Source organism: Chelonia mydas, chromosome 6 (assembly GCF_015237465.2).
Source record: "Chelonia mydas isolate rCheMyd1 chromosome 6, rCheMyd1.pri.v2, whole genome shotgun sequence".
Taxonomy (NCBI): Eukaryota; Metazoa; Chordata; order Testudines; family Cheloniidae; genus Chelonia; species Chelonia mydas.
The window spans coordinates 24602971-24624297 of record NC_051246.2 but is presented as its reverse complement, the minus strand read 5'-3'; the positions used below and the strand labels follow the sequence as shown (position 1 = coordinate 24624297).

At 49.2% G+C, this 21327-nt stretch overlaps 1 protein-coding gene across 4 annotated transcripts in view; it reads left to right on the top strand.

Annotated features, from left to right (window-relative positions):
• SLC25A22 (solute carrier family 25 member 22) overlaps positions 1-21327 on the top strand; it is an 87219-nt gene that overhangs the window by 19517 nt on the left and 46375 nt on the right. For 3 of the 4 annotated variants that reach the window (XM_037899580.2, XM_037899581.2, XM_043548760.1), the window contains one exon: positions 18073-18200. In XM_037899580.2, coding sequence (XP_037755508.1) covers positions 18181-18200 — 20 coding nt within the window. In that variant the 5' untranslated portion in view covers positions 18073-18180. Of the gene's footprint in view, positions 1-12890; positions 13022-18072; positions 18201-21327 lie in introns of those variants that run through there. The other variant, XM_037899582.2, reaches the window with a different exon arrangement.

The following is a 21327-nucleotide window of genomic DNA, read 5'->3' as shown; positions in this document are numbered from 1 at the left end:
AAGGGCTGCACTGTTTAAATGTGATGGGAAGACTTTGTTCGCCCAGAGGGTTTCAGTGTGGTGGCTGTTGGGTTAGTATATAAACCTAGTCACATATAACTCAAAAGGGCAGTTATTTTAATAGAGCCTCTTTCCCCACACCTCCCTCTCTGGAGAAGACACCCTATAGATCTAGGGGGGCGCCATTTGCTTCCAAGTGTTGTATGGCAAGGTCACAGACAGGTGACTTCTGATGCAGGAGCAGAATGCAAACTGTTGTAGGCCCTATATCAGGGGTGGGCAAACATTTTGGCCTGAGGGCCACATCGGGGTTGCAAAACTGTATGGAGGGCCAGGTAGGGAAGGCTGTGCCTCCCCGAACAGCCTGGCCCCTGCCCCCTCTCTTCCCCCTCCCACTTCCCGTCCCTGACTGTCCGCCTCAGAATCCCTGACCCATCCATCCCATCCGCTCCCAGGCCCCCCCACCCCTAGCCAACCCCTGCTGCTCCCTGTCCCCTGACTGCCCCGACCCCTATCCACATGCCTGCCCCCAACCGCCCCTGTTCCCCGTCCCCTAACCGCCCCCTGTCCCCTGACTGCCATCCCGGGAATCCCCGCTCCCCTCCCCCTTGCCATGCCGGAGCCAGCCATGCTGCCGGGTTGCCCAGCAAGAGTGGCGGGCCAGAGTGCTGGTGGCACGGTGCGCTCAGGCTGCGGGGTAGGGGCCGGGGGCTAGTCTCCCCGGCCGGAGCTTAGGGGCCAGGGAGGACGGTCCCATGGGCCGTAGTTTGCCCACCTCTGCCCTATATAAACAATGGCTATTTTTCTTTCATACAATGGAGTCGCTTCATACGTGCATTTAACTTACGCGAATTCAACTATACGCGCTTGGCAAAAAAAGAAAAATAACAATGACTCACAGCGGTGGAGTACTGTGCAGGAGTTGATGGGAGAGCGCTCGGGGGTCAATTTATTGCATCTAGACTAAACGTGATAAATCGACCCCCGCTGGATCGATCGCTGCCCACCGCATCTCGCCGCGCTGAGTGTGATTTAGTGTTTAAAGATACGTATTTTTCGTACAACATGGCCCCTAAACGCAAGCCAACTACTTCATCTGGTGCTCTACCGAAGAAACAGGGATCTGTTCCAACGCCGGAGGAAAAACTGGCTGTGTTGGACTTATTGAGAATGCAAACTGTATGTCAGTCTCCAACGTGGCACGTAAACATGGCCGCAACGAATCTAGCATCCGTGCCATCAAGATTCGAGAGAGAAATTCGTCAAGCCGTGGCATCAAGTGCTCCAATAACTGCTAAAGTGACGAGCCAGGTGCGTGATAAGACTTTAGTGAAGTCTGAAAAGGCATTAAACTTATGGCTGGAAGCCATGAACCGTAAACGTGTGCCTATTGATGGCAACACGTTGCGAGAAAAGGCTCTTAGCCTCTACACACTGTTCAAACCTCCCGCCGAAGCGGGACAGCGTTCTGATGAGAAGGAATTCAAAGCCAGCCAAGGTTGGCTTAACGGTTTTAGGAACTGCTTCAACCTCAAAAACGTGCAGACTACTGGTGAAGCTGCATCTGCCAATGAAGAGGCAGCAAAAGCCTACCCCAAACAATTAAAGAAAATCATAGAAGAAAAGGGCTATCTTCCGGAACAAGATTTTAACGCTGACGAGACTGGGCTCTTCTGGGGAAAAAAATGCCCAACCGCACTTACCCTTCAAAATCAGAAAGACAAGCCACTGGCTTCCAAGCAGCTAAAGACTGTGTGACTATGACTGTGTTTTGTGGCAATGCGGCTGGGCATTTAATAAAGCCGGGCTTGCTCCACAGGGCTGCAAATCCCCGTGCCCTAAAAGGCAAGAACAAAAATCTCCTGCCTGTGTTCTGGCAATCCAATAAAAAGGCTCAGGTGACGGCAGCATTATTTCTGGACTGGTTCCACAAGTGTTTCATTCCGGAGGTCAAGCGGTACCTCGAAGAGAAAGGACTTGACTTTAAAGTGTTGCAGATCGTAGACAATGCTCCTGGCCACCCTGAGGCACTCCGGTTTGTGCATAACGACGTTGAAGTCGTCTTTCTCCCTTTTTTTATTCTTTCATTCTTCCGTGTCTCTCTCTTTTTGACTGTAGGCGATTTTCGCCTTACGTGCTGACTTTAGAACCTAACCCCTGCGTAAGATGTGACTCCACTGTATTTCTTGGCAAACAATGGTGATTTTTAAACAAAGAGTACCCCATGTAAGTATTTAAGGTCCGAGGACGTCTCCCTACCAGATCTGAACTGCTTTAAAACTAAAGGCTCGTCTACGCTTCAAGTGCTACATGGCACAGCAGTTGTAGATGCTCGCTAGAGCGACGGGAGAGGCTCTCCTGATGGGAGAGAGGAATTCTTCTGTCCGCCTAGCGCTGTCTACACCGGAGGTCGTCGGCTTGACTACGTTGCTCAGGGGTGTGGATCACGGGATGCAGCTGTGGCCTCACACGGCAATGTTAGGATTTTGCAAGACAGGCCACAAACATAAAGGTTGTTGCCCTGTAAGCGCATGGTCACGCGTCCCCTTTCTAGCTTTCCAGGGACGGTCATGTGGAGTCAATACTGGAACTGCCTCTGTTCATGAGTGTATTGCGTCATACGAGTGCCCATTCACAGCCTTGGAACTGTCAAGGTCTCTAGATAATACTTAGTCCCGCCATGAGTGCAGGGGGCTGGACTAGATGAGCTCTCGAGGTCCCTTCCAGTCCTATGATTCTGTGGTATTTTATGGGAGGGTTAATGTCAGCACTTGTTTTTTTTTCTTTTTTCTTCTTTAAAATGCTTTATGACTCCTGTGCTCTCTTCCTTCTCAAGAGCTGGTGCAACCGTTTTTCAGGCCTATGAAGCGTCAGTTCTGTGCACAACCAGGTGCGTGTGGCAGAGGAACAAAGTGTGTGTGTGTGTGGAGGGGCTCTCTCACTCCATTCAGTCTCCCAGGCCCCTAGGGACCATATGAGGGCATGCTTTAGGAAGTGCTCTGTGTATGCATTTCCTTGGAGGTGTGAAGAAATGTGACCAACCTCCTCTGCTCTTCCTCCCTTCTCACCGTTACACACACCAGGGGGAGGTGACAGCACTCAACGAATATAGTCATGGTGTGAGCAGAGCTGACAGAAACACTTTTCTCTCTAGTGATGGTAGAATTCAGGGATCTGGTTACCTCTGTGTTAGAGAGAAGAAAGGCTGCTTTTCCTGCCAGGGGAGAGGGGGAGCCAGGCCTGTGCTCAGGAAATCCTGATTTGTTTTTCAAGTCTAGGAGGCTAATCCCCTTTTTCCACCCCACTCCTACATATACCATTCCCATGTGGGCATGTGAACTGAGGTTAGAGATCCCCATTAAACAGTAGGGTTCAGTATAAGGCAGGGGTGGGCAAAATACAGGCCGGATCCAGCCTGTCTAACATTTCTGTCCTGCCTGCCAGGCTCTTCGGCTGCCCCCTCACAATCTCCAGGCTGCTAAAAGTCCCGTGGCGCAGCGGGGCGCTCAGGCAGGCTGCTTGCATGCCATGGCCCCACGCTGCTCCTGGAAGCGGCCGGCTGCTGGCATCATGAGGGGGAGGCGGCTCCGCCCCCAGCACCATCCTCACAGCTCCCATAGGCCGGAAACCGGCCCATAGGAACTGTAGGGGCGGTGCTTGTGAGCATGGGCAGCGCATGGAGACCCGCTGTCCCCCTCCTCCCAAGGGGCGCACAGAGACGTGCCACGGTGCCAGCAGCCGGCCGCTTCCGGGAGCGGCGTGGGGCCACGGCATGCAGGCAGCCTACCTGAGCACCCTGCTGCATTGCCAGCTGGGAGCCACCTGTGGTAAGCGCCTCCGGGCCAGAACCTGCACCTCCCACACCGCACCCCACCCCCGCTGCCCCAGGTCAGAACCCCCTCCTTCACCCAACTCCCTCCCAGACCCCCTCCATTCATATAGTAGAAATGTGCCCCCCGTGACAACTTACCAAAATTCATGGAGTGGCCCCCCCGCAAAAATTATTGCCCACCCCTGGTATAAGGGGATTGGGGTCATTGATCAAGGTCTGTTGCCCTCTGCGTCTGTGTCTGCATCAGCCCCCTTGCTGTTGTATGGCATCGAACCCCTGAGACTCAGACAGGTGATGGGCAGCTGGCTGCTCGATGCAGGACTCTGAGGCCCACTGGAAGCAGTAGGGCAGCTTGTTATGGTGATGATGCCCAATGGGTGCTCTTTTAAATTCTCTCCTCATGCAGTCACCATTGCTGTATGTCTCCCAGTGCCCCCTAGGGCCCTCTCCCTTCCCCATCTGATAACATTGGCAGGCCTCTCGGTGCTTCCCTTCCCCTCTCCTTTATACAGTTTGAAGGTGAAAGTTGATGTGTCTGTGGCACTTCTGGGACTTGAGCGCACATAAAACATTGAGTCTGTGTGTGCCGTGGCAGGGGAGTTGAGGGAAGAGTATCTGGATTAATTTATTAGTGATTTGAAACTGTTTTGACTCCCTTCTATCCATAAACTGCCAACGAAATGACCCCCCCCACCCCACCCCCCAAAAAAGCCAAAAACCCTGTACCCCATGCAGAGTTTTTTATGCCGAAAAGGGAGAAGAGCCAGAGTCCCCATTCAGTGCACAAGGGACTTGGCTGTTGCTATTGATTATATATGGCCAGTGCGCCGATATTGCAGCAGTATAAAACCCTAAGGTAGATGATAAACTGCTTTGAGCTCTCTCGTTGGAGCACATTAGAGAAGTGCAAGCAATTAGCATAATTCTGAACATCCACACACCCTGTTATGCTGATTGAAGATTAGGACCGGCTCCCAAATTGGTGGTGGTGGTGATTAAAAAAAGAAAAAATGCATCTAGGCTATTGCTTCTCCCCCCTGGAATGGGATTTTCAAAAGTGTCCAAATTATTTAGGAGCACAAGTCCCATTGCCTTTCAGATAGCTCTGGGGTAGACATCCGGGGTGGGATTTCAGGGATAGGGTGCCCCTAGGCTTTACTTAAATAGCGTTAGTTCATAGAGGCATTGTCTAGACTAGGATTAAAAGATGTAAGAGTTACCAAGTTAACTCAACCAGTTTAGCAGATGCTGTTAATATATAATTGCTTTGTCTTGTCTAGAGTTTTGGAAAGCGTTAGCTAGAGTGCGCTAAGTAACTTGATCTAATATCAGACCTTTAAATCCTAGTCTAGACAAGATTGTTTTCCTCTTGTGCCGTTCCTCGATACCACTTACAACTGGGTTTGTGCTGCCCTTTTCCCTAGGGCACACTGGAATTGTTTGAATATAATTCATAATAATTCTTAGGTCAGTAAAGTACACAAGAACTTGTGTGTCTTAGTAGCCAGGTTAAGCGGATCCTATTACCTAATAACAATATCCTCTTTACTCCTTGGCAGCAGTGCACACCAATTGTTCCTGCCAGATATCTAGGTGGTGACTCAGGGTCATCAAGTTTTGAAGTGGGTGTGGGTGGGTGGGTGGGTGTGTGGGAGAGAGAAAAACACAGAGCTCATGATTTGGTGAAATACCAATATGTGCAAGAGATGAAAGAAGCTTTAGTCGGAATTTGCTGAATAACTAATTCTCAAGATATTTCCGATATCACCTTCAATATATGTTAATAGACTTTAAAGCCAGAAGGAACCAACCTGATCATTTAGTCCTCCTGCAGAACACAGACCATAGGGGATAAAAATAGAGAGAGAGTGTTTGCTTATAAAAACTTTGAAATAAAGAGTTGAATCTTGTGCTGGCAGGGGAATGGACTAGCACTAGATCTAATGTCTCCTTCTATCTCTATTTACATGAGTCTGTACGCAAAGGATCATGGCCTTATTGGGCCCACAGTAAGGCTATATCTACACTAGAAAAGTTCCAGCTGCCGCACTACAGCTGTGCTGCTGTAGTGTAAACGCTTACCACAGCGACGAAAGGGGTTCTTCCATCCCGGTAGCAAACCCACCTCTCTGAGAGGTTCTTCCCTTGACCTACCTACCTGTCTACACCAGGGTCCAGGCTGGCTTAACTACGTTGCTCAGGAGTGTGGATTTTTCCACACCCCTGAGCGATGGAGCTGGATCGACCCAACTTTTTAGCGTAGACCAGGCCTGAGCTGTCAGAGTAGCCAAGAGGATGGGCAATTTAGTGGAGGAGTTGGCTCACCAGCATTTAATAGTACAAGGTGGGGTGGGGCAGAAAAAATGGAGACCCATCCCTTTTGCCCCCAAAGGGAAGTAGAAGTGTGTTCAGTTGGGTCACACAGGGGAACATTGTCCTCTTCCACTGCAGTGGAAATCTCATTGGGTGGTGTGGTGAGAGAGAGAGAGATGGCATTGCCTATGGTGTTGACCCTGTTGGAGAATGTCTGCTTGTAGGGGTGGAGGGAAACACCGGGTTTGGGGCAGGGCAGGGAAAGATGGGTGGCAGAGATGTGGGTGAGGTTAACAGAAAGTATCGATCCCTCGTTCCTTTCTTTTGGTGCAGTGCTGCAGCAGTAGCTGCGTGTCCGAGCTCTTGCTGCCTGATTTGTAGCCCTGAATATTTGTAGCGGTAGCAGAGACTGTGTCTGGCATTTGGTGCTGTCGTTCAGCATCTGCCAAATGGGATAACGTAGGGGTCAAAAGATTTATTATTTTTTCTTTTTTAAAAGAAGGAAAATAGTTTTAAAAATAAGCCTTATACCAGACTGTAAACATCATTGTGGCCAAATGTTCGTGCTTGTGAGATGGCCTGGCTTTGGCCGATGGCCAGCATGTGGGCTTCCTTTGTACAACTCTCTCTGCAGTGCTCCTAGCTATCCCAGTTCTGCTTATGCCCCTCAACCCTGACCTGCACAATCCTCTGCCCTGGGCCCCTCCTCCAGCTCTGCCAAAGCACCCCAACACTGATCTAAAGCACTCCCAGCCTGCTCTCCTCCACCAATGCACCCCAACCCTGACCAGTAGCACACACTGCTAGTCTAACCTTAATACTCTCCTAGTCAAGGCTGCCAGTTGTGTGCCCGAAGGGCCTAAGATGGGGTCTGACGCTCATGACCATTTGTAGTTAAACCCAAGACTACAGAGGTGAAAGGCTGGTGCCTCTCTGTGGTAGCTTACTGGAGAGTACTTAGCCCTGAGAAGCCCTTCTGAGGGCATTGGGCGCTGTTCCTGATGAGATAATGCAGGGATGCCTGCCAGAAGTGAAGTTTAGTCTTCTTGACGGGGCCTTTGAAGCCCTGTTTTTGGAGTACAGCATCCGGCTCTGAGCCAGGATCCTTATCTTGTCACTCATGGGGAATGAATGGGGCCTTTGACTCCTGGAGATCTCAGCTGGGTGGCAGGGCTCGCTTCAGCATGTTCCTATTCTAAGTAATGAGCTGGAGGGAGACCCTCTCTTTATACCAGGCTTCTTGGGTTTTTAATGACTTTTATATCTTGATTGTATTAAAGCACTCAGGACATTTTTTTCTGGCTCTCATTCCCCGGCTTTTCGTATACCCCTGCCAGTAGCCCCTTGTCTATCTTTTGTGACCACAAGAATCTGAATAAATGGTCTAAGCCGCTCACTCTGCGTCTATGCCAAACCCTTCCTAAAGTAGCTAGTTAAAGGGCCCCAGTCAGTTGGTGTGTCTGTGTCTATTCATTTTGGGTTTTACTCTCCGTGGCCTGTCAGACCCTCTCAGAATATTGAAAAAGAAATGTCTTTTCTTACCAGCTTTGTTTTCCATTTAGCAAACTTCAGTTTCTCTATTCACCAGTCCCCTTTCCGTCCAAGCTTCTCATAAATCTCAAGCCACAATGGTTTTCTTTTGTTTAGCTCCTGGCTCACATACTGGGACGACACTGGGAATGGGGTTGGTTAGTTTAACTTCTGCTCCCTCTGCTGGATCATCAGGCACAAAATAATGTAGGACCTATATAAACTTTTTGGCTACCTTTTTAACAAACTTCATCTCTTGGCAATGATAGTGAATTAAATATATGTATATTTTTAAAATCACCATGGTTGCCCAGAAATGGAAAAGTAATATGTATTAGATTTTGCAATCCAGAGGACTTTCCTTACTGTTCCTACTTGCTTTAAGGTTGGTTTAAAACAAATGTGGTGCTTCAACTCCTGGTGCTGCTACAGCTCTGACCTTGCATCACAACGTGACTGAGGATTTTGCAAGAAGAGACACATGTGAGATGTTCTCCTGGCTCTGTAACCCCATGGTCACATGTATCACATTGCTGACACTGGGCACTATCATGACCCTTTCTCTCTCTCAGGTTCTGGGCAGGGTAAAGGACCTGGTAGGTGAAATCATCAGTTTATTAACCAGTTGAGTGCCACTCACAGGAGAAATGATTCTGTCTTCATTACCTGCCTACCACATTTCATCCCGGGAGTCTCAGTGCGTTATAAGTGTATATATTAAGCCTCTCAGCACCCCTATGAGGAAAGCCTTCTTATTTCCATTTTACAGATGGGGAAACAGAGACCAGGATTTTCAAAAATGACTAGTAATTTTTGGGGAGCCTCAATTTAAGGCCCAACTTGAGATGCCTTAAAGGGGGCCTGCTCTTTTGGGGGTGCTCAGCAAATCACAACTCCATCTTTAAAATCTGGGGCAGGGAGGTGAAGGGACTTGCCCAGATGTCACAGTGAGTCTGTGGCAGAGCTGGGATTACACTTCAGCCATTCCAGCTGCCAGTCATGTGCTCCAGCCACTGGTTTTACGTGCTCGGACATCTTGGCATGTCCGTGAAGCACGAACTGTGTTGAGTCTGCAGAACTGAATGCCTTTAGAACACGCAGGTTCTCACCCTGGAGGTTGTGACCCTCTCTCCCACCTCCGGGAGGACAAGACCACACTTTTTTTCCCTTCTTCTTCTTTATGGCCAGATGGGAAGGGTGGGTCCCCTGGGACTTCTTGGTTGTAACATTGCCTGGAACAGGTTTAGGGACCCTGAGATAACAAGTCTGTTTAGGGGAGGTGGTGGCAGGAGATCTGGGCAAACTGTGACTTGCTGTTTTGCAAGTCTCCAGCCTAGAGTTTTGACAGCAAATCTGCCCCGACATTTCTGGCTTGGGACTGAAGGGCAGCGCTCCCCTGTCGGACAGCCTAAGGGGATCACCCATTTGAAAAACAGGGAGGAGAAAAGCCTTGTAAAGGAGATGAGGGAGAGAGCTGAGCTACCCAGGTGCTGCAGGCCTGGCCTGTGGGCAGGGTGTGGTAGGAGTGGTAGGGAGCCTACTGTGGGTTGCTGCTTAAGCAGCATCCCTGCAGCTCCGGTGGGCAGAGGCCTTCCAATGGCTGCGCTGCCCCCTCTTGCCCAGCAGCCAATCAGAAAGGTGCTTTGCCTGACACCTTCCCCCTCCCTGCTACCTTCAGGGACTTTGGTCTGTAACTGCCTCAGAGCAAGGGGGGGGGGGGGGGCGGGGAGGAGAGAGAGAGATTCATTCCCTGCTTTCTACTCCTTAAAGACAAAGTCTGTACAGAGATGTCCCGCCCATAACCTTTGTGCTTCTGATGACGTGTGATGAGTTCACATCTGCAACCCCAAAAGTATTTTGTAAATGCAGCATTTGGTGTTTGTGCTGTGGAGAGGTGCGACTCTGTAATGCAAGGGGACAATGCCATCAAGCGGTTCAGGGGGCATCGGTATTTTATTATCTAAGCCCCATGAGGTGCCCAGCGCTGTGTGCGACTCAGACACTCTCTGCTGCACAGAGCCTACAGTCTGAAAGGCAGCTGGCACTCAGGAGGGAAATACAGATGAGGTCATTTCCTTTTTTTCTTTTTAAAGTATCACGAGAGAGCAGTGCCTGATTCACCAGAAGCCCCCAGGAGAGATTTCTCAGCACCAATAGACAGTGGTCTATTATACAGTGAGAGGATAGAAAGCTTCTCTGTGGAAACGTTTTCAGTTCATTTACATTCCCAAAATGTCATCGCAGCAACTGTGTGGTCGCCTTACTATTTAGTGAAGCTTGGCAGGGTGTCTGCGGCTCAGCATTATTGGAAAGGACTTCACTTTAAAATACGCAAATGGATACAGTGTAAAAGGATACCATAACCACATCCCTACCTGCAGGTTGAGGATGGATTGAGAGGCATCAAGTGGAGGGTCAAATGCCTCCAGCCCCCAGGAATTGTGTAGATTAACCCAGTACCCTGGAGGACATCATTGCTTGGATAAATGGTGTGAAAGGGGTGTGTGGGAAAGTGGGTGTGTCTGATCTAATTTAGTGCTAATTAGAGGTGCTGGCCCGGTAGTCCTGGAGACTGACGGCCTCTCTTTAACCATAGCAGAAGCATCAGCAAAGCAAGAATCCCCAAAGCTGTGCCCTGCAGGGAGGCAGGATGCTATGCCCCAGAAGGTTGTTTTCTAGCTGTCACAGGAGAGTTGGTCTCTCTGCGGGGACCGCTCTCACTTGTGCCAGTTGTGCTGAGCACACGTGTCCTAGGAGTTGGGCTTAGATCACCACCTCACTTCTCATGAGCCATTACATCCTGCAGGCCCAGGCCACAGTGCTCTTGTGTGTAAAATCTTCCCATCTCGTGGCCGATCCCTATGCTCCCTGACTGTTCCTGTGCCAGTTTCCATCTCCTCTTCCCCACAGTCACTCTCTGAGTCTGAACGTTGCTTCTCGGTATTGTCCTCTCCTTCTTGGGAAGTGGGTTTGTCTCTGTTCATAAGCTACAATTCCAGTGATCCAGACCTGGTTTGGATTGGTTCAGCTATCTGATTGCTAGCCCTTTCCACCTGACATTCAGGTTAGTGTCCGATTGTACTGTACCAATTAACAGGTGTCATTGCTGATCAGAGAGACACACCAGCTGAGTGTGCTCAGTGGGCTAATCCCCTCCCAAGAACTAGCTGCAAAACTTGTCTTGAGTAGCCAGGGAAAATGAGTCTGGTCTCCCCCTAGTCCCAGTCTTTCCATATCACAAAACATTTTCAAATAAAGCAACAAGATTAACCATCTCCACTCAAGTGGCCCAAAGGCTAAGGCTTTGTCTATGCTATCAAGTTTTGGGTCAGCAAAACTTATGTCGACACCCAAAAGTTGACAAAACAAAAATCGCCAAAGGGTGTTCACACTTGCTCCCTCTGTCGACCGATCATGTCCACGTTGTGGGCACCATCATTGACCACGTGAGGAATGCACTGTGGGTATGTTGTGGGAAGGCCGAGCTGATTGCTGCGTATCTTGGGTAGCTCCATGAGCTCTCGGTGCTGAGGAATGTCAAAGCAGCACAGCAGTCTCCCCCCCCCCAACCCCCCAACCCCCCACACCCCTCCCCATGACAGCAGTCTGCCTACCTCTGTGTTCCTAGTGCAGGGCAGAACAGGAGCATTCCAATCATAGAACAATCATAGAAGATCAGGGTTGGAAGGGACCTCAGGAGGTCATCTAGTCCAACCCCCTGCTCAAAGCTCTTTGCTCCCCAAACCAGAGCAGCACCCTCAGCTGTCAGATACTTCCCGCAGCTTTGAAAGGGGAGGGGCGTGTGCCTGCCAGGCAGCAGAGATCAAAACACTGAGCAGAGCGATCAGGGCAGGCATTGTGGGATACTGGCAGAAGCTGGTTCTGTTGACAAAACAAACAGCAGCGTCTACACTGGCTCTTTGTCGACAAAGGGAGGGGAAAAGAAAAAAGCCTCTCCTAGGGGTGGAACGTTTTTGTCGCCGAAACCAGGCATTTTTCCTGACAAAATTGACGTTGCCTTGCACTGTGTACGCTCTCATTGTTTTGTCACAAAAAAGCAGTTTTTGGTGACAAATCTTGGTAGTGCAGACAAAGCCTGTGGCTATGGTTACCCTACAGCTTAAGTCAACATAAGTTATGTCACCCATGGGTGTGAATTAGCCCCCCTCCTCGTGCTACATAACTTATGCCGATTTAAGGACCAGTGTGAACAGTGCTATGTTGGCGGGAGAGTTTCTGAAGATTGGGCTCTGGTTGGAATCCTCTTGAGCTGGGAACGGGTGTGCAGGAGAGCTTCCTTGGTCTAAAAACTGGCCTGTGGGTTAGTCCCATGTTTGGGGGGGGGCCAGGTGCAGGCTCTGCAGAAGAGACCTTGGTGACCAGTGCAGGTTTTGCTGATCTATTCTGCAACACCAAATAGGCATCTCACCCAGGTCATCCAGAGAATGACTGTCGTCCTCACAGCATAAAGGTGTGTCAGATGATGCCAAGTGGTGACCCATCAGGGTTCTGGGGCTCTCCACAGTACACCTGGACATTAACGCACTGTCACTTCAGCAGCGCTGGCAGGTTAAGGCAGGTTCAGACAGATCAGCTGATCTGTGCCCTACGCTTCGAATGGGGGTTGCCAAACTTGGCAAATCTACCGACCCTGGAGGGAAGTGAGCAGATGGGTCTGAAGGAGACCTGAAAGTTTACAACTGCAGCACTTCCCTCTCTCTGACTGGTAACAGGTTTGGGAGCCCCCAGCTCTTCAGTTGATACAGTTGTGTGTCACCTAAATCCAGGCCTGGTTAGTGTTCTAGACGGAGTAGAGGTGCGTGGCCTGATGGAAGGAACATGGGGCTGAGGGTTAGGAACTCGGGAGTGCTAACTCCATGCTGACACTTCCTCTGCTGCCTTGTGTGTGCCACTCAAGCCCTGCCACTTCACTTTACCCATGGGGACGACAACTACTTATTAACCTGTCTCTGGAGGGCTGTGGTGAGAATCAGCCGGCTATGGTTTGCTTTGAATGGGACATGCGCTACACAAGCTTCAGGTGTCTTTGATCACCTACTAAAGTCATTGAAAGTACCGGAGGGTCCCAGCAAACTCCCCAATGCCTGTTCCTCCCCCTTGCCTCTCTCCACACAGTGGTCTGTTTGAACAAAGAGCATTTGCGCACACGCACATGCATACACAGAGTGGACTGTGGTTCAGTGATAAAGCACTTTCCTTCTTGTGATAAGGTGAAGGGAAACAAGGTTAATAACCAGCCAGGTGCACAGGGATACGCTTGCACCAAAGGGATCAGAGGTACTAAGGTGGCAGTCCCTGAAGAAAACTGCTTGGCGACTTGAAAGGGTAAATTTTGACGCAAGGGGAACTCGGTTGTGGACAGGACATCAGAGATCAGTGCATGTGGTGGCAGAGAGATCGTGTGAGAGGAATATATTAACTTATCTTCTGTGAATATTGTCTCCTGGCAGACTGCATGGAGGGCCACGGTGGCATTTGAAACAGACTAGGTTTGTGTTGTGATGCTACCTAATGTAGCCAGGTGTGGTGGTTCCATCTCTGTGGGGCTGTTTTGGGGAGCTAGGGGTTGGAAAGGTAGGTTAAAGGTGAGGTACAGACTTGCTAGAGAGGTCCCCTGAATGGGGTTTGAGGTGTGGACAGCAGAGGGAGGTCGGAGTCTGGTTTGGTGTGTAACTCCCTCTCTCGCTAAGCAATGCAAAGGGAGCCGTTTGTAGCTGTAATGCAGAGTGGTGATCCGATCCAACGCAGCCATCACAGGATGCTGGGTTCACAAGCTCCAGTTCCCCTGGGGATCTCCGTACCTTGGGTCAGAGTTCTGTTCTTGGCATTAAGCAATGGTCTGCTTCCTTGGGAGGGAAGGAGGATAGTGCACTGGACAGCTGTGATCCCCCGCAGGCATGACTGGAATTGGTGGGAATGACTGCAGAAAGTGAGAGAGAGAGAGAGAGAGAAGATGGGGGAAGGGACAATTTGATCTTTGGAATGTGACCCTTGGCTATGCTAGGATTTCAGCCTGAGGTGCAGCTTCACACAGGGGCAAATCCCTGATGTAGGCATGATTTACACCAATGCACTGTATAAACCAGGTATATGCTGGGAGTTTGCCCTGATGTAGCTACACCAGTGGTTAACAAACCAGGGTGGCTCAGGGCTGTTGGGAAGTTGTGGGAACGGGATGAGCTGCAGAAGCATTCACCAGGGACCCCAGCACTCCAGAAGTGTATACCCATGTCCTAGCATCTGAACGTGGGTTATCATGAAGACTTGCCCTTCCCAGATTGCTAAATGGGGCTGGCTGGCTCGAAAGGGGGTCTGGTGAGATGGGGCTGCCGTCCTGAGATGGTTCTGGTTTGGAAAAGATTGTAGACTAGTACTGGGCCCAGTTTATGTGGATTATCATGTTAACCATGTACAGGCATTTATAAATAGGCAGATGAAACAGAGTGATTGTCTATAATCTGTAGCATTGGCTGTAATGCAGCATATATGCCCTTAATGAGTGTGTCATTAATGTACTGCCCTTCCTTAGGATTGTCTGGCTAGAGCTTCCTCAAACAATGAAGGATGTGCGTGTCGTGCTAAGACTAATCTGCTTGATCATGTTAATAAACATAAAAGGGAGATCCTGGTGCATGAATAATGGAGCATTAATCCATTCCTGGCTGCATTAACAACACACTAGGTGAAAATTAATACCCCATAATTCATCCCCTCTGCAGTTCTTCCTACCTAATAAGGCAAGGCTTGTAAGGTTTAGGAACTGCCGCTTTTTAGGGCTCATTGGCTAGTCCTGCTTAAAGGAAGGACCCCATAGAAAACACCTCTGCTTGCTGAATGGTATGCTCCTCTCTCCCATTTGAGGGGCAAGAGAGATGATCTCCCCCACTCTTTCTCTGGTGTTACAGGTAGGGAGTTCTTGGATTTTCCAGTTTCGTATCCCTGCTTACATCCAGTCCTTTGCAGAACCCCTTTGTTACCTGGGCTGCAGGAAAGTAGTCTCAGCAGTGGTGTGACTCACATGGCTGGCCCGTAGCATTTTGGAGTGGCCATGTGGTGATTTTCAGGGAAACTTTCCTTGGCACCATCTTTCCTTGACACAATCCAGCTGCAGGGCAGGGAGTTGGCGCTGGTCTATACCAGAAAGTTATCTTGACCAAGCAATGTCGCTCGGGTGCATGAAAAATCCATACCCCTGAGCAACGTAGTTAAGCTGACGTAAGTCCCTGTGTAGACAGTGCTAGGCAGCATCCATCGACATTCTTCTGTTGACTAGCTCCCGCCTCTCGGGGAGATGGATTACCTTCACCGATGGAAGAAGCCCTCCCGTCCGTGTCAGTAGTGTCTACACTGAAACACTACAGTGGCACTGTAGTGTTCCAAGTGTAGATGAGTCCTGACTGTGAAGGTGAGACTGAATCCAGGAGCCTGGATCCCTGAAATATGCCCCAGGAGTCTGTCTGGGCACTTGCTCTGCTTCAGAAGCTTCACTTGATTGTTTTGCATTGTTGGTTATGAAGAGTCCTGTGCTTTACACAGATTTTTCTTAGTTCTCAGTTTTATTCCTCTGTTTCCCTTTTGAGTGTTTTAACCTCCTGTGGAATTTCCCAGGGATGGTGTCCTCTCCCTGTGGCTCTTTTTCCGAGCCTGGATGGAGCTAGTTAGCATTCCTGCTGTTAGAGGAACTGGAATCTGGCGCAGCGCTCGGATCTTCCCAACCAAGGGGCATAGAACTTTTTCATACTTTAAAATGAATGATGGGATTCTGGGGAATACAGCAAAGTGCACTGGTGGAGTTTAAATTGGCAATTGTGGCTGCTTTGCAGATTGGCCACACACACACACACACACACACAGCTGAACCCAGGTTTTCTGATTCCTAGTCTAGTGCCTTAGCTACAAAACCATCTTTGCTCTTGTACCGTCCCCACTGTCGTGGGAGATCAAGAAGTTACATGGTCAACTGTCTCCTGAGCATCCATTTTTCCTCTTGACCGATTAAAATGTAAATATTTAACATTACAGTGTTTTGTGTGTTGAACTATTGTACATATTGTGTAGCATATCTGAAATGCAGCTGCTTCTGGGGTGGAGGGCAGCAGCTGACTAGTACGCGGCAGAGGTGGGACCATGTATTATGCGCAAAAGCCCTATTTTGAAAAGCATCTTGTGAACCTAATGCCGCTGTGATGGCACCAGAGCTGCATGAGGACTGTGTGTGGAATTGGCCAGACCTCTTCTATCCATAAAGGGGAACACCCTATTTATTGTAGTTGTTACCGATGAGTTTTCATGGTTTAGGGTTTGCTTACATGGAGGTGTATCAGTTTAACAAAAGCTAATCTGGTGCAAACCCCTTTGTGTGTATACACCCTTACTTTATTTAGTTTGAGTGATTTGTGTCTGTTTAGCTTAAAGTGTCTGAGAAGCAGTTTAAGCTAAATGAAAATGTGTCCCCAAAGGAGATTGCAACCATTTTAATTAAATGCTACATGTTTTGTGTGTAGTCAAGGCCTTAGTTTATAGGGATTTTAGTATATTCTCACTTGTCATTCACTAATTTTGAAGAAGAGACTGGCTGTCTGAAAAGAAACCCCAGAAGACATGCAGGTGAATGAAGTCAGAGCTGAGTATATTAGAAAGAGCTCCATTCCCCAGTGGGTTAGTGCACTGGCCTCTGATGGCTTCAGATGAGTCCTGGATCTCAAGTGCAAATGGATTTGAAGGCTCAGCCTAATCGAGGGGGATGGCTGTGCAGATACCACCACGCCTGTCATTGAAGCTAGAAGTCTCTGCCCAAGAGAGACCCCCAGCTGGACTATCGGGAAGAAAGTGGGGACTGCAGGTCAAGACTGAAGTGTGCTAGCAGAGCGGGGGGTGTGTGTGTGTGTGTAATCTTATGCAGTGCCTGTGTGCACTGTCGCTGGCTCCTTGCAGCTCTGTGAATTCCTCGTTGTCGCAAACACTAGTCATGAAATTGTACCCTGCAATGAAAATGCAGTGTTAGCCTTTAAAGCAGTGGCTCTCAGCCTTTCCAGACTACTGTATAGGAGTCTGATTTGTCTTGCATACCCCCAATTTCAGCTCACTTAAAAACTACTTGCTTACAAAATCAGACACACACATACAAACATGTCAGCACTCTATTACTGAAAAATTGCTTACTCTCTCATTTTGACCACATAATTATAAAATAAATCAATGGGAATATAAATATTGTACTTACATTTCAGTGTGTGGAATATAGAGCAGTATAAACAAATCATTGTTTGAAGGAAATTTTAGTTTGCATTGACTTCAGTAGTACTTTTTATGTAGCCAGTTGTAAAACTAAGCAAATATCTAGATGAGTTGATGTGCCCCCGGAAGACCTCTGCATACCCCTGGCTGAGAACCACTGCTTTAAGGTCTCCTTGCAGACTGTGAAGGGGTGGGTGTGGAAAGGACTCTGATGGGTAACCCAGTGGCACATTTCATTGCTAAGACAGAGGACAAAGAGTTTGTTTCCAGCCTATGGGTTGCTACTCCCCAAGTAACTGAAAAGGAAGCTGCCAATGAGCCAGCACTGCATTACCAGATGGGAGCTGGGGACCAGCTGCTTTCAGGGATGAGGAGTAGGTGGCAAGAAATGACAAATATTAAAGGAATCTAACTCTTGAATATTCAAAATATCCACCTTTCTGGGGTTGAGTTCCTTCATGGGCTGGGTTCCAGCAGCTCCCTGGTAACTCTGTGGGGCAGCATAATCGAGAGAACAGGCTCCTCCCTGTGAGACCAGATGGTGTGGAAGTCTGACCCCCCCCCCCCCCTTCACCTGCTCCCAAGAGCAAACAGCTTCAAAACAGGCTGCTGTCCCTTTAAGCCCTGCAAGGCGCTTGCAGCGTCTGGCTGCCATCCTTCCTCATATGCTGGAGCGCGATGCTCTTGGCAGCCAGCTAGAGACCATGTGGTGGGTGGGTGTGATGATTTCACAGCCTTGCAGCTTCTTGACTGTTCCTTCTGTGCATGGCAGAGGGAAAGTCATTGGAAAATTTGCCTCTTTTAAAAATAAGAGTGAGACAATATGACTAACCCTCCTTCCTCTCTGAATAATCCGTGTCTGGGAACTGCTCGCAGGAGTCTCTGGGATCGGGGTCAGTGACTTCCCCAGAGTTAGGGTTAGGGGCATGGATGCAGGCACTCGCTCAGTCTCTGTCGTCGGACGTGTCGTTCTGTGTGTGTGAGGCATTGGCTATGCTCCAAGTACAGACTGGGCAGTCCCTGAACGGGGTCGGGGAGGGAGCCTGTGTACTCTGCCTACGAAGGTTTGGGCTTTGTGGGGAATGTAAAGTCCTGTTCTCAATCTTGTCTCCTTGGTGTTTCTCTCTCACCCTTCTCAGGAGAACCACTCGCCAGGACAGAGAGGCAGTGACTGAGGGGAGGAAAAAAAAGAAAAGGGACATTCAGGAGGAGCGAATCGATTTTGAACAGGATCACGTCTGAATTAAATGGCTGATAAACAGATCAGGTAAAAAGTTTTGCTGTTCCTTTTGTTAGGAGTAACTGTGGGCCAGAGAATCTCACCTGCTCTACAAGAGGTTAGACTAGATGATCCGATGATCCCTTACGGCCTTTAAAATCTGTGATTCTTTCCCCACTCCTATGATGGGGTTCAGGGTGCAGTCCAGACCAGTGAGGGGCTGTGTCACCACTTTCCTTGCAACCCTGGGTGCCTTACAATGCTTTGCTGCTGTAGCTCCCAAGTTGGGATGCTCTCAACAAGCCTACAGGCATGCAGGTCACGCCCTGAGTAACTGTGTGCTAGATGTCCCTGGTTCAGCAGCTCTAACCCTAGCAGCCTGTCTACAGCCCCACGGTCCAACTCTGGCTTCCACCAGCCTTGGTTCATAGAATCATAGAGTTAGAAGGGGCCTCAAGGGTCATCTAGTATAATCTCCCACCAAGCTGCAGGATTTGTTGTCTAAACCATCCAAGACAGATGGCTCTCCAGCCTCCATTTGAAAACCACCAGTGAAGGAGCTTCCACAACCTCCTGTGGCTTCTGTTCCATTGCCCTACTGTTCTTACAGGTAGGAAGTCTTCCCTGAGATTTAATCTAAATCTGCTATGCTGCAGTTTGAATCCACTGCCTCTTGTCCTGCCCTCTGCGGCAAGAGAGAACAACTTTTCTCCGTCTTTTTTTTTGTGTGTGTGTGTGGCAGCCTTTCAAGTATCCGAAGACTGCTGTCATATTCCCCCACTCTCCCAATTTCTTTTTCCAAACTAAACATATTCAGTTCCTTCCGCCTTTGCTCATACAGCTTGCCTTCCATCCCTTTGATTGTCTTTGTCGCTTACCTCTGGATCTTTTCCAGTTTCTCTACATCGGGGCGGACAAACTTTTTTGGCCTGAGGGCCACATCAGGTTTCTAAAATTGTATGGAGAGCTGGTTAGGGGAGGCTGTGTCTCCGCCAACAGCCAGGCATGGCCCAGCCTCCACCTCCTATCCGACCCCCACCCTGCCACTGCTTCTTGTCCCTCGCTGCTTCTTGCCCCGTGGGACTCCTGCCCCATCCCACCCCCTGCTCCCTGTCCCGTGACCACCCCTGGACCCCTCATCCCTGACTGCCCCCTGCCGCCTCATCCAACCTCCCTCTCATTCCTCACTTGCCCCCTGGGACCCCTGCCCTATCCAACCACCCCTTCTCCCTGTCCTCTGACTGCCCCCCGCCACCCCATCCAACCCCCCCCTTCCTGACTCTCCCCCCGGGACCGGTGCCCCATCCAACCCCCCGTTCCCCGCCCTCTGACCACCCCTATCCACAACCCCACCCACTTCCCACCACCCCCCAACTCCCCTGCCCTCTATACAACCCTCCCTGCCCCCTTACAGCGCTGTCTGGAGCACCGGTGGCTGGCGGCGCTACAGCCGTGCCACCCAGAGCGCCGGATCAGACGGTGGCTCTGCCGCTGTGCTGCCTGGCTGCCCAGAGCATCGTGCCGGCGGCATGGCACGCTGAGGCTGTGGGGGAGGGGGGACAGTGGGGAAGGGGCCGTGGGCTGTAGTTTGCCCACCTCTGCTCTACATCCTTTCTATACATTGGTGACCAAAACTGGACACTGTACTCCAGCTGAGGCCTAACCAGCGCCGAGTAGAGAAGTACCATCACGTCCCTTGACTTGCATACTATGCCTCTGTTAATGCAATCTAAAATTACTGCTTGTAGGGTGACCCCAACAACCTCATTAGTCCCAAATTTTCCCCAAACTGTGTGCTCTGTAATGCCCGATCCTCTCCTGGACCGTTCAGAGAAATAATAAGGTTCATTTGTTCCTCTGAAGACACAAGCACATCACAGCGTATTAGTTTAACTGGGGTAAATGCACCATTCCCTTTAAACACAGCACTGAGCTGGTTGATAGTAAAAATAAAAACAAATGTATTTACAACAAAACATAGATGAAGTGATGCCAAGTTAAAGGAATAAAGTTAGAAATGGTTACATGCAAATAAAAGTGAAAACACATCGAAAACGTAATCTAGCAAGATACAGGCTTTGTTCAAGATGGTGTCTACCTTCATTCATTTTCCAGAGACTTGAACACGGCCTTGGCTGAAGGACCCATCTTTCTCAGCGTGCCGGAGCTCTGCTTCCTTGTGTCTGTCTAGTGATGGAAGCCAAAGATGGTTTCCATCTCTCTGCTTCTATCTGCCAGAGTTCTGTGACTTTGTTTCAAGAGGCAGGCTGACCTCATGGTGTTCTTCCCTTCCTGTGGCCTTCTTACTCCCCCCTCCCCCCACCATTATGTAAATAGAGCTTCCATTGTTTTGATTCCACCATGCTTGATTTACATAGGAGACAGGTAATAGCTGGGGTGATCCCTCCTGCCTAGGAGAGAACCTGCTTCTTCCTTTGTTTGGATACAGTCTCTAAAATGTAATATCGTTAGGTATCCTTGTTTCCTGATGTAGCATACTATGTAGTACATACTTTTCACAGTGCTATTATTCACCAATGTGTCTGTCATTCACTATCAGAACAGACACATTGGGACCATACAATATTACTGTAGTATAAAATAAAATAAAATAATCAGTTGATTCAGTTGCTTATCACTTGAGGTTCAGCCCCCCTGTCTTTATAGACCAGTAATCCTTTGCAATGGATTCTTCTGAAGGTTACCTCTCCAAAGTACAGTTTATTCAAGCTGTCTGGTGGTGAAGGAAGTTCCATGCTCTTTTTTCCCCCCACTTATTAGCTCAAATGCAAATTCTTCTGTTTCCTACCATCTCCTCCTCCTGCTGTCTTGATGGTCCTGTTTACTGCTTATGTGGCAATTGAGGTAAATACACATTCCTTTGTTCCCTCTGCCATACTTGGTTTACACACACGTCAGTCATTATTGCAGGATATATTCATAACTCTCTTAATACACATCACGTACATACATCACTCAATATTATATGGTCAGCAAGTTGTTAGTTTTCAAGTGATACCTCACGACGCATATTTTGTACGAAGATTATCACAGCAGTTTGTAGCGTGTGAATACAGGGGTGCTTGGTGTCACAACTCCCCTCTCTCCTTCCTTTTTCCTTTCTTGTATCCTCCTTCTATTGTCTTTTCCTTTCATCCTGCCCTACACTCCCCAC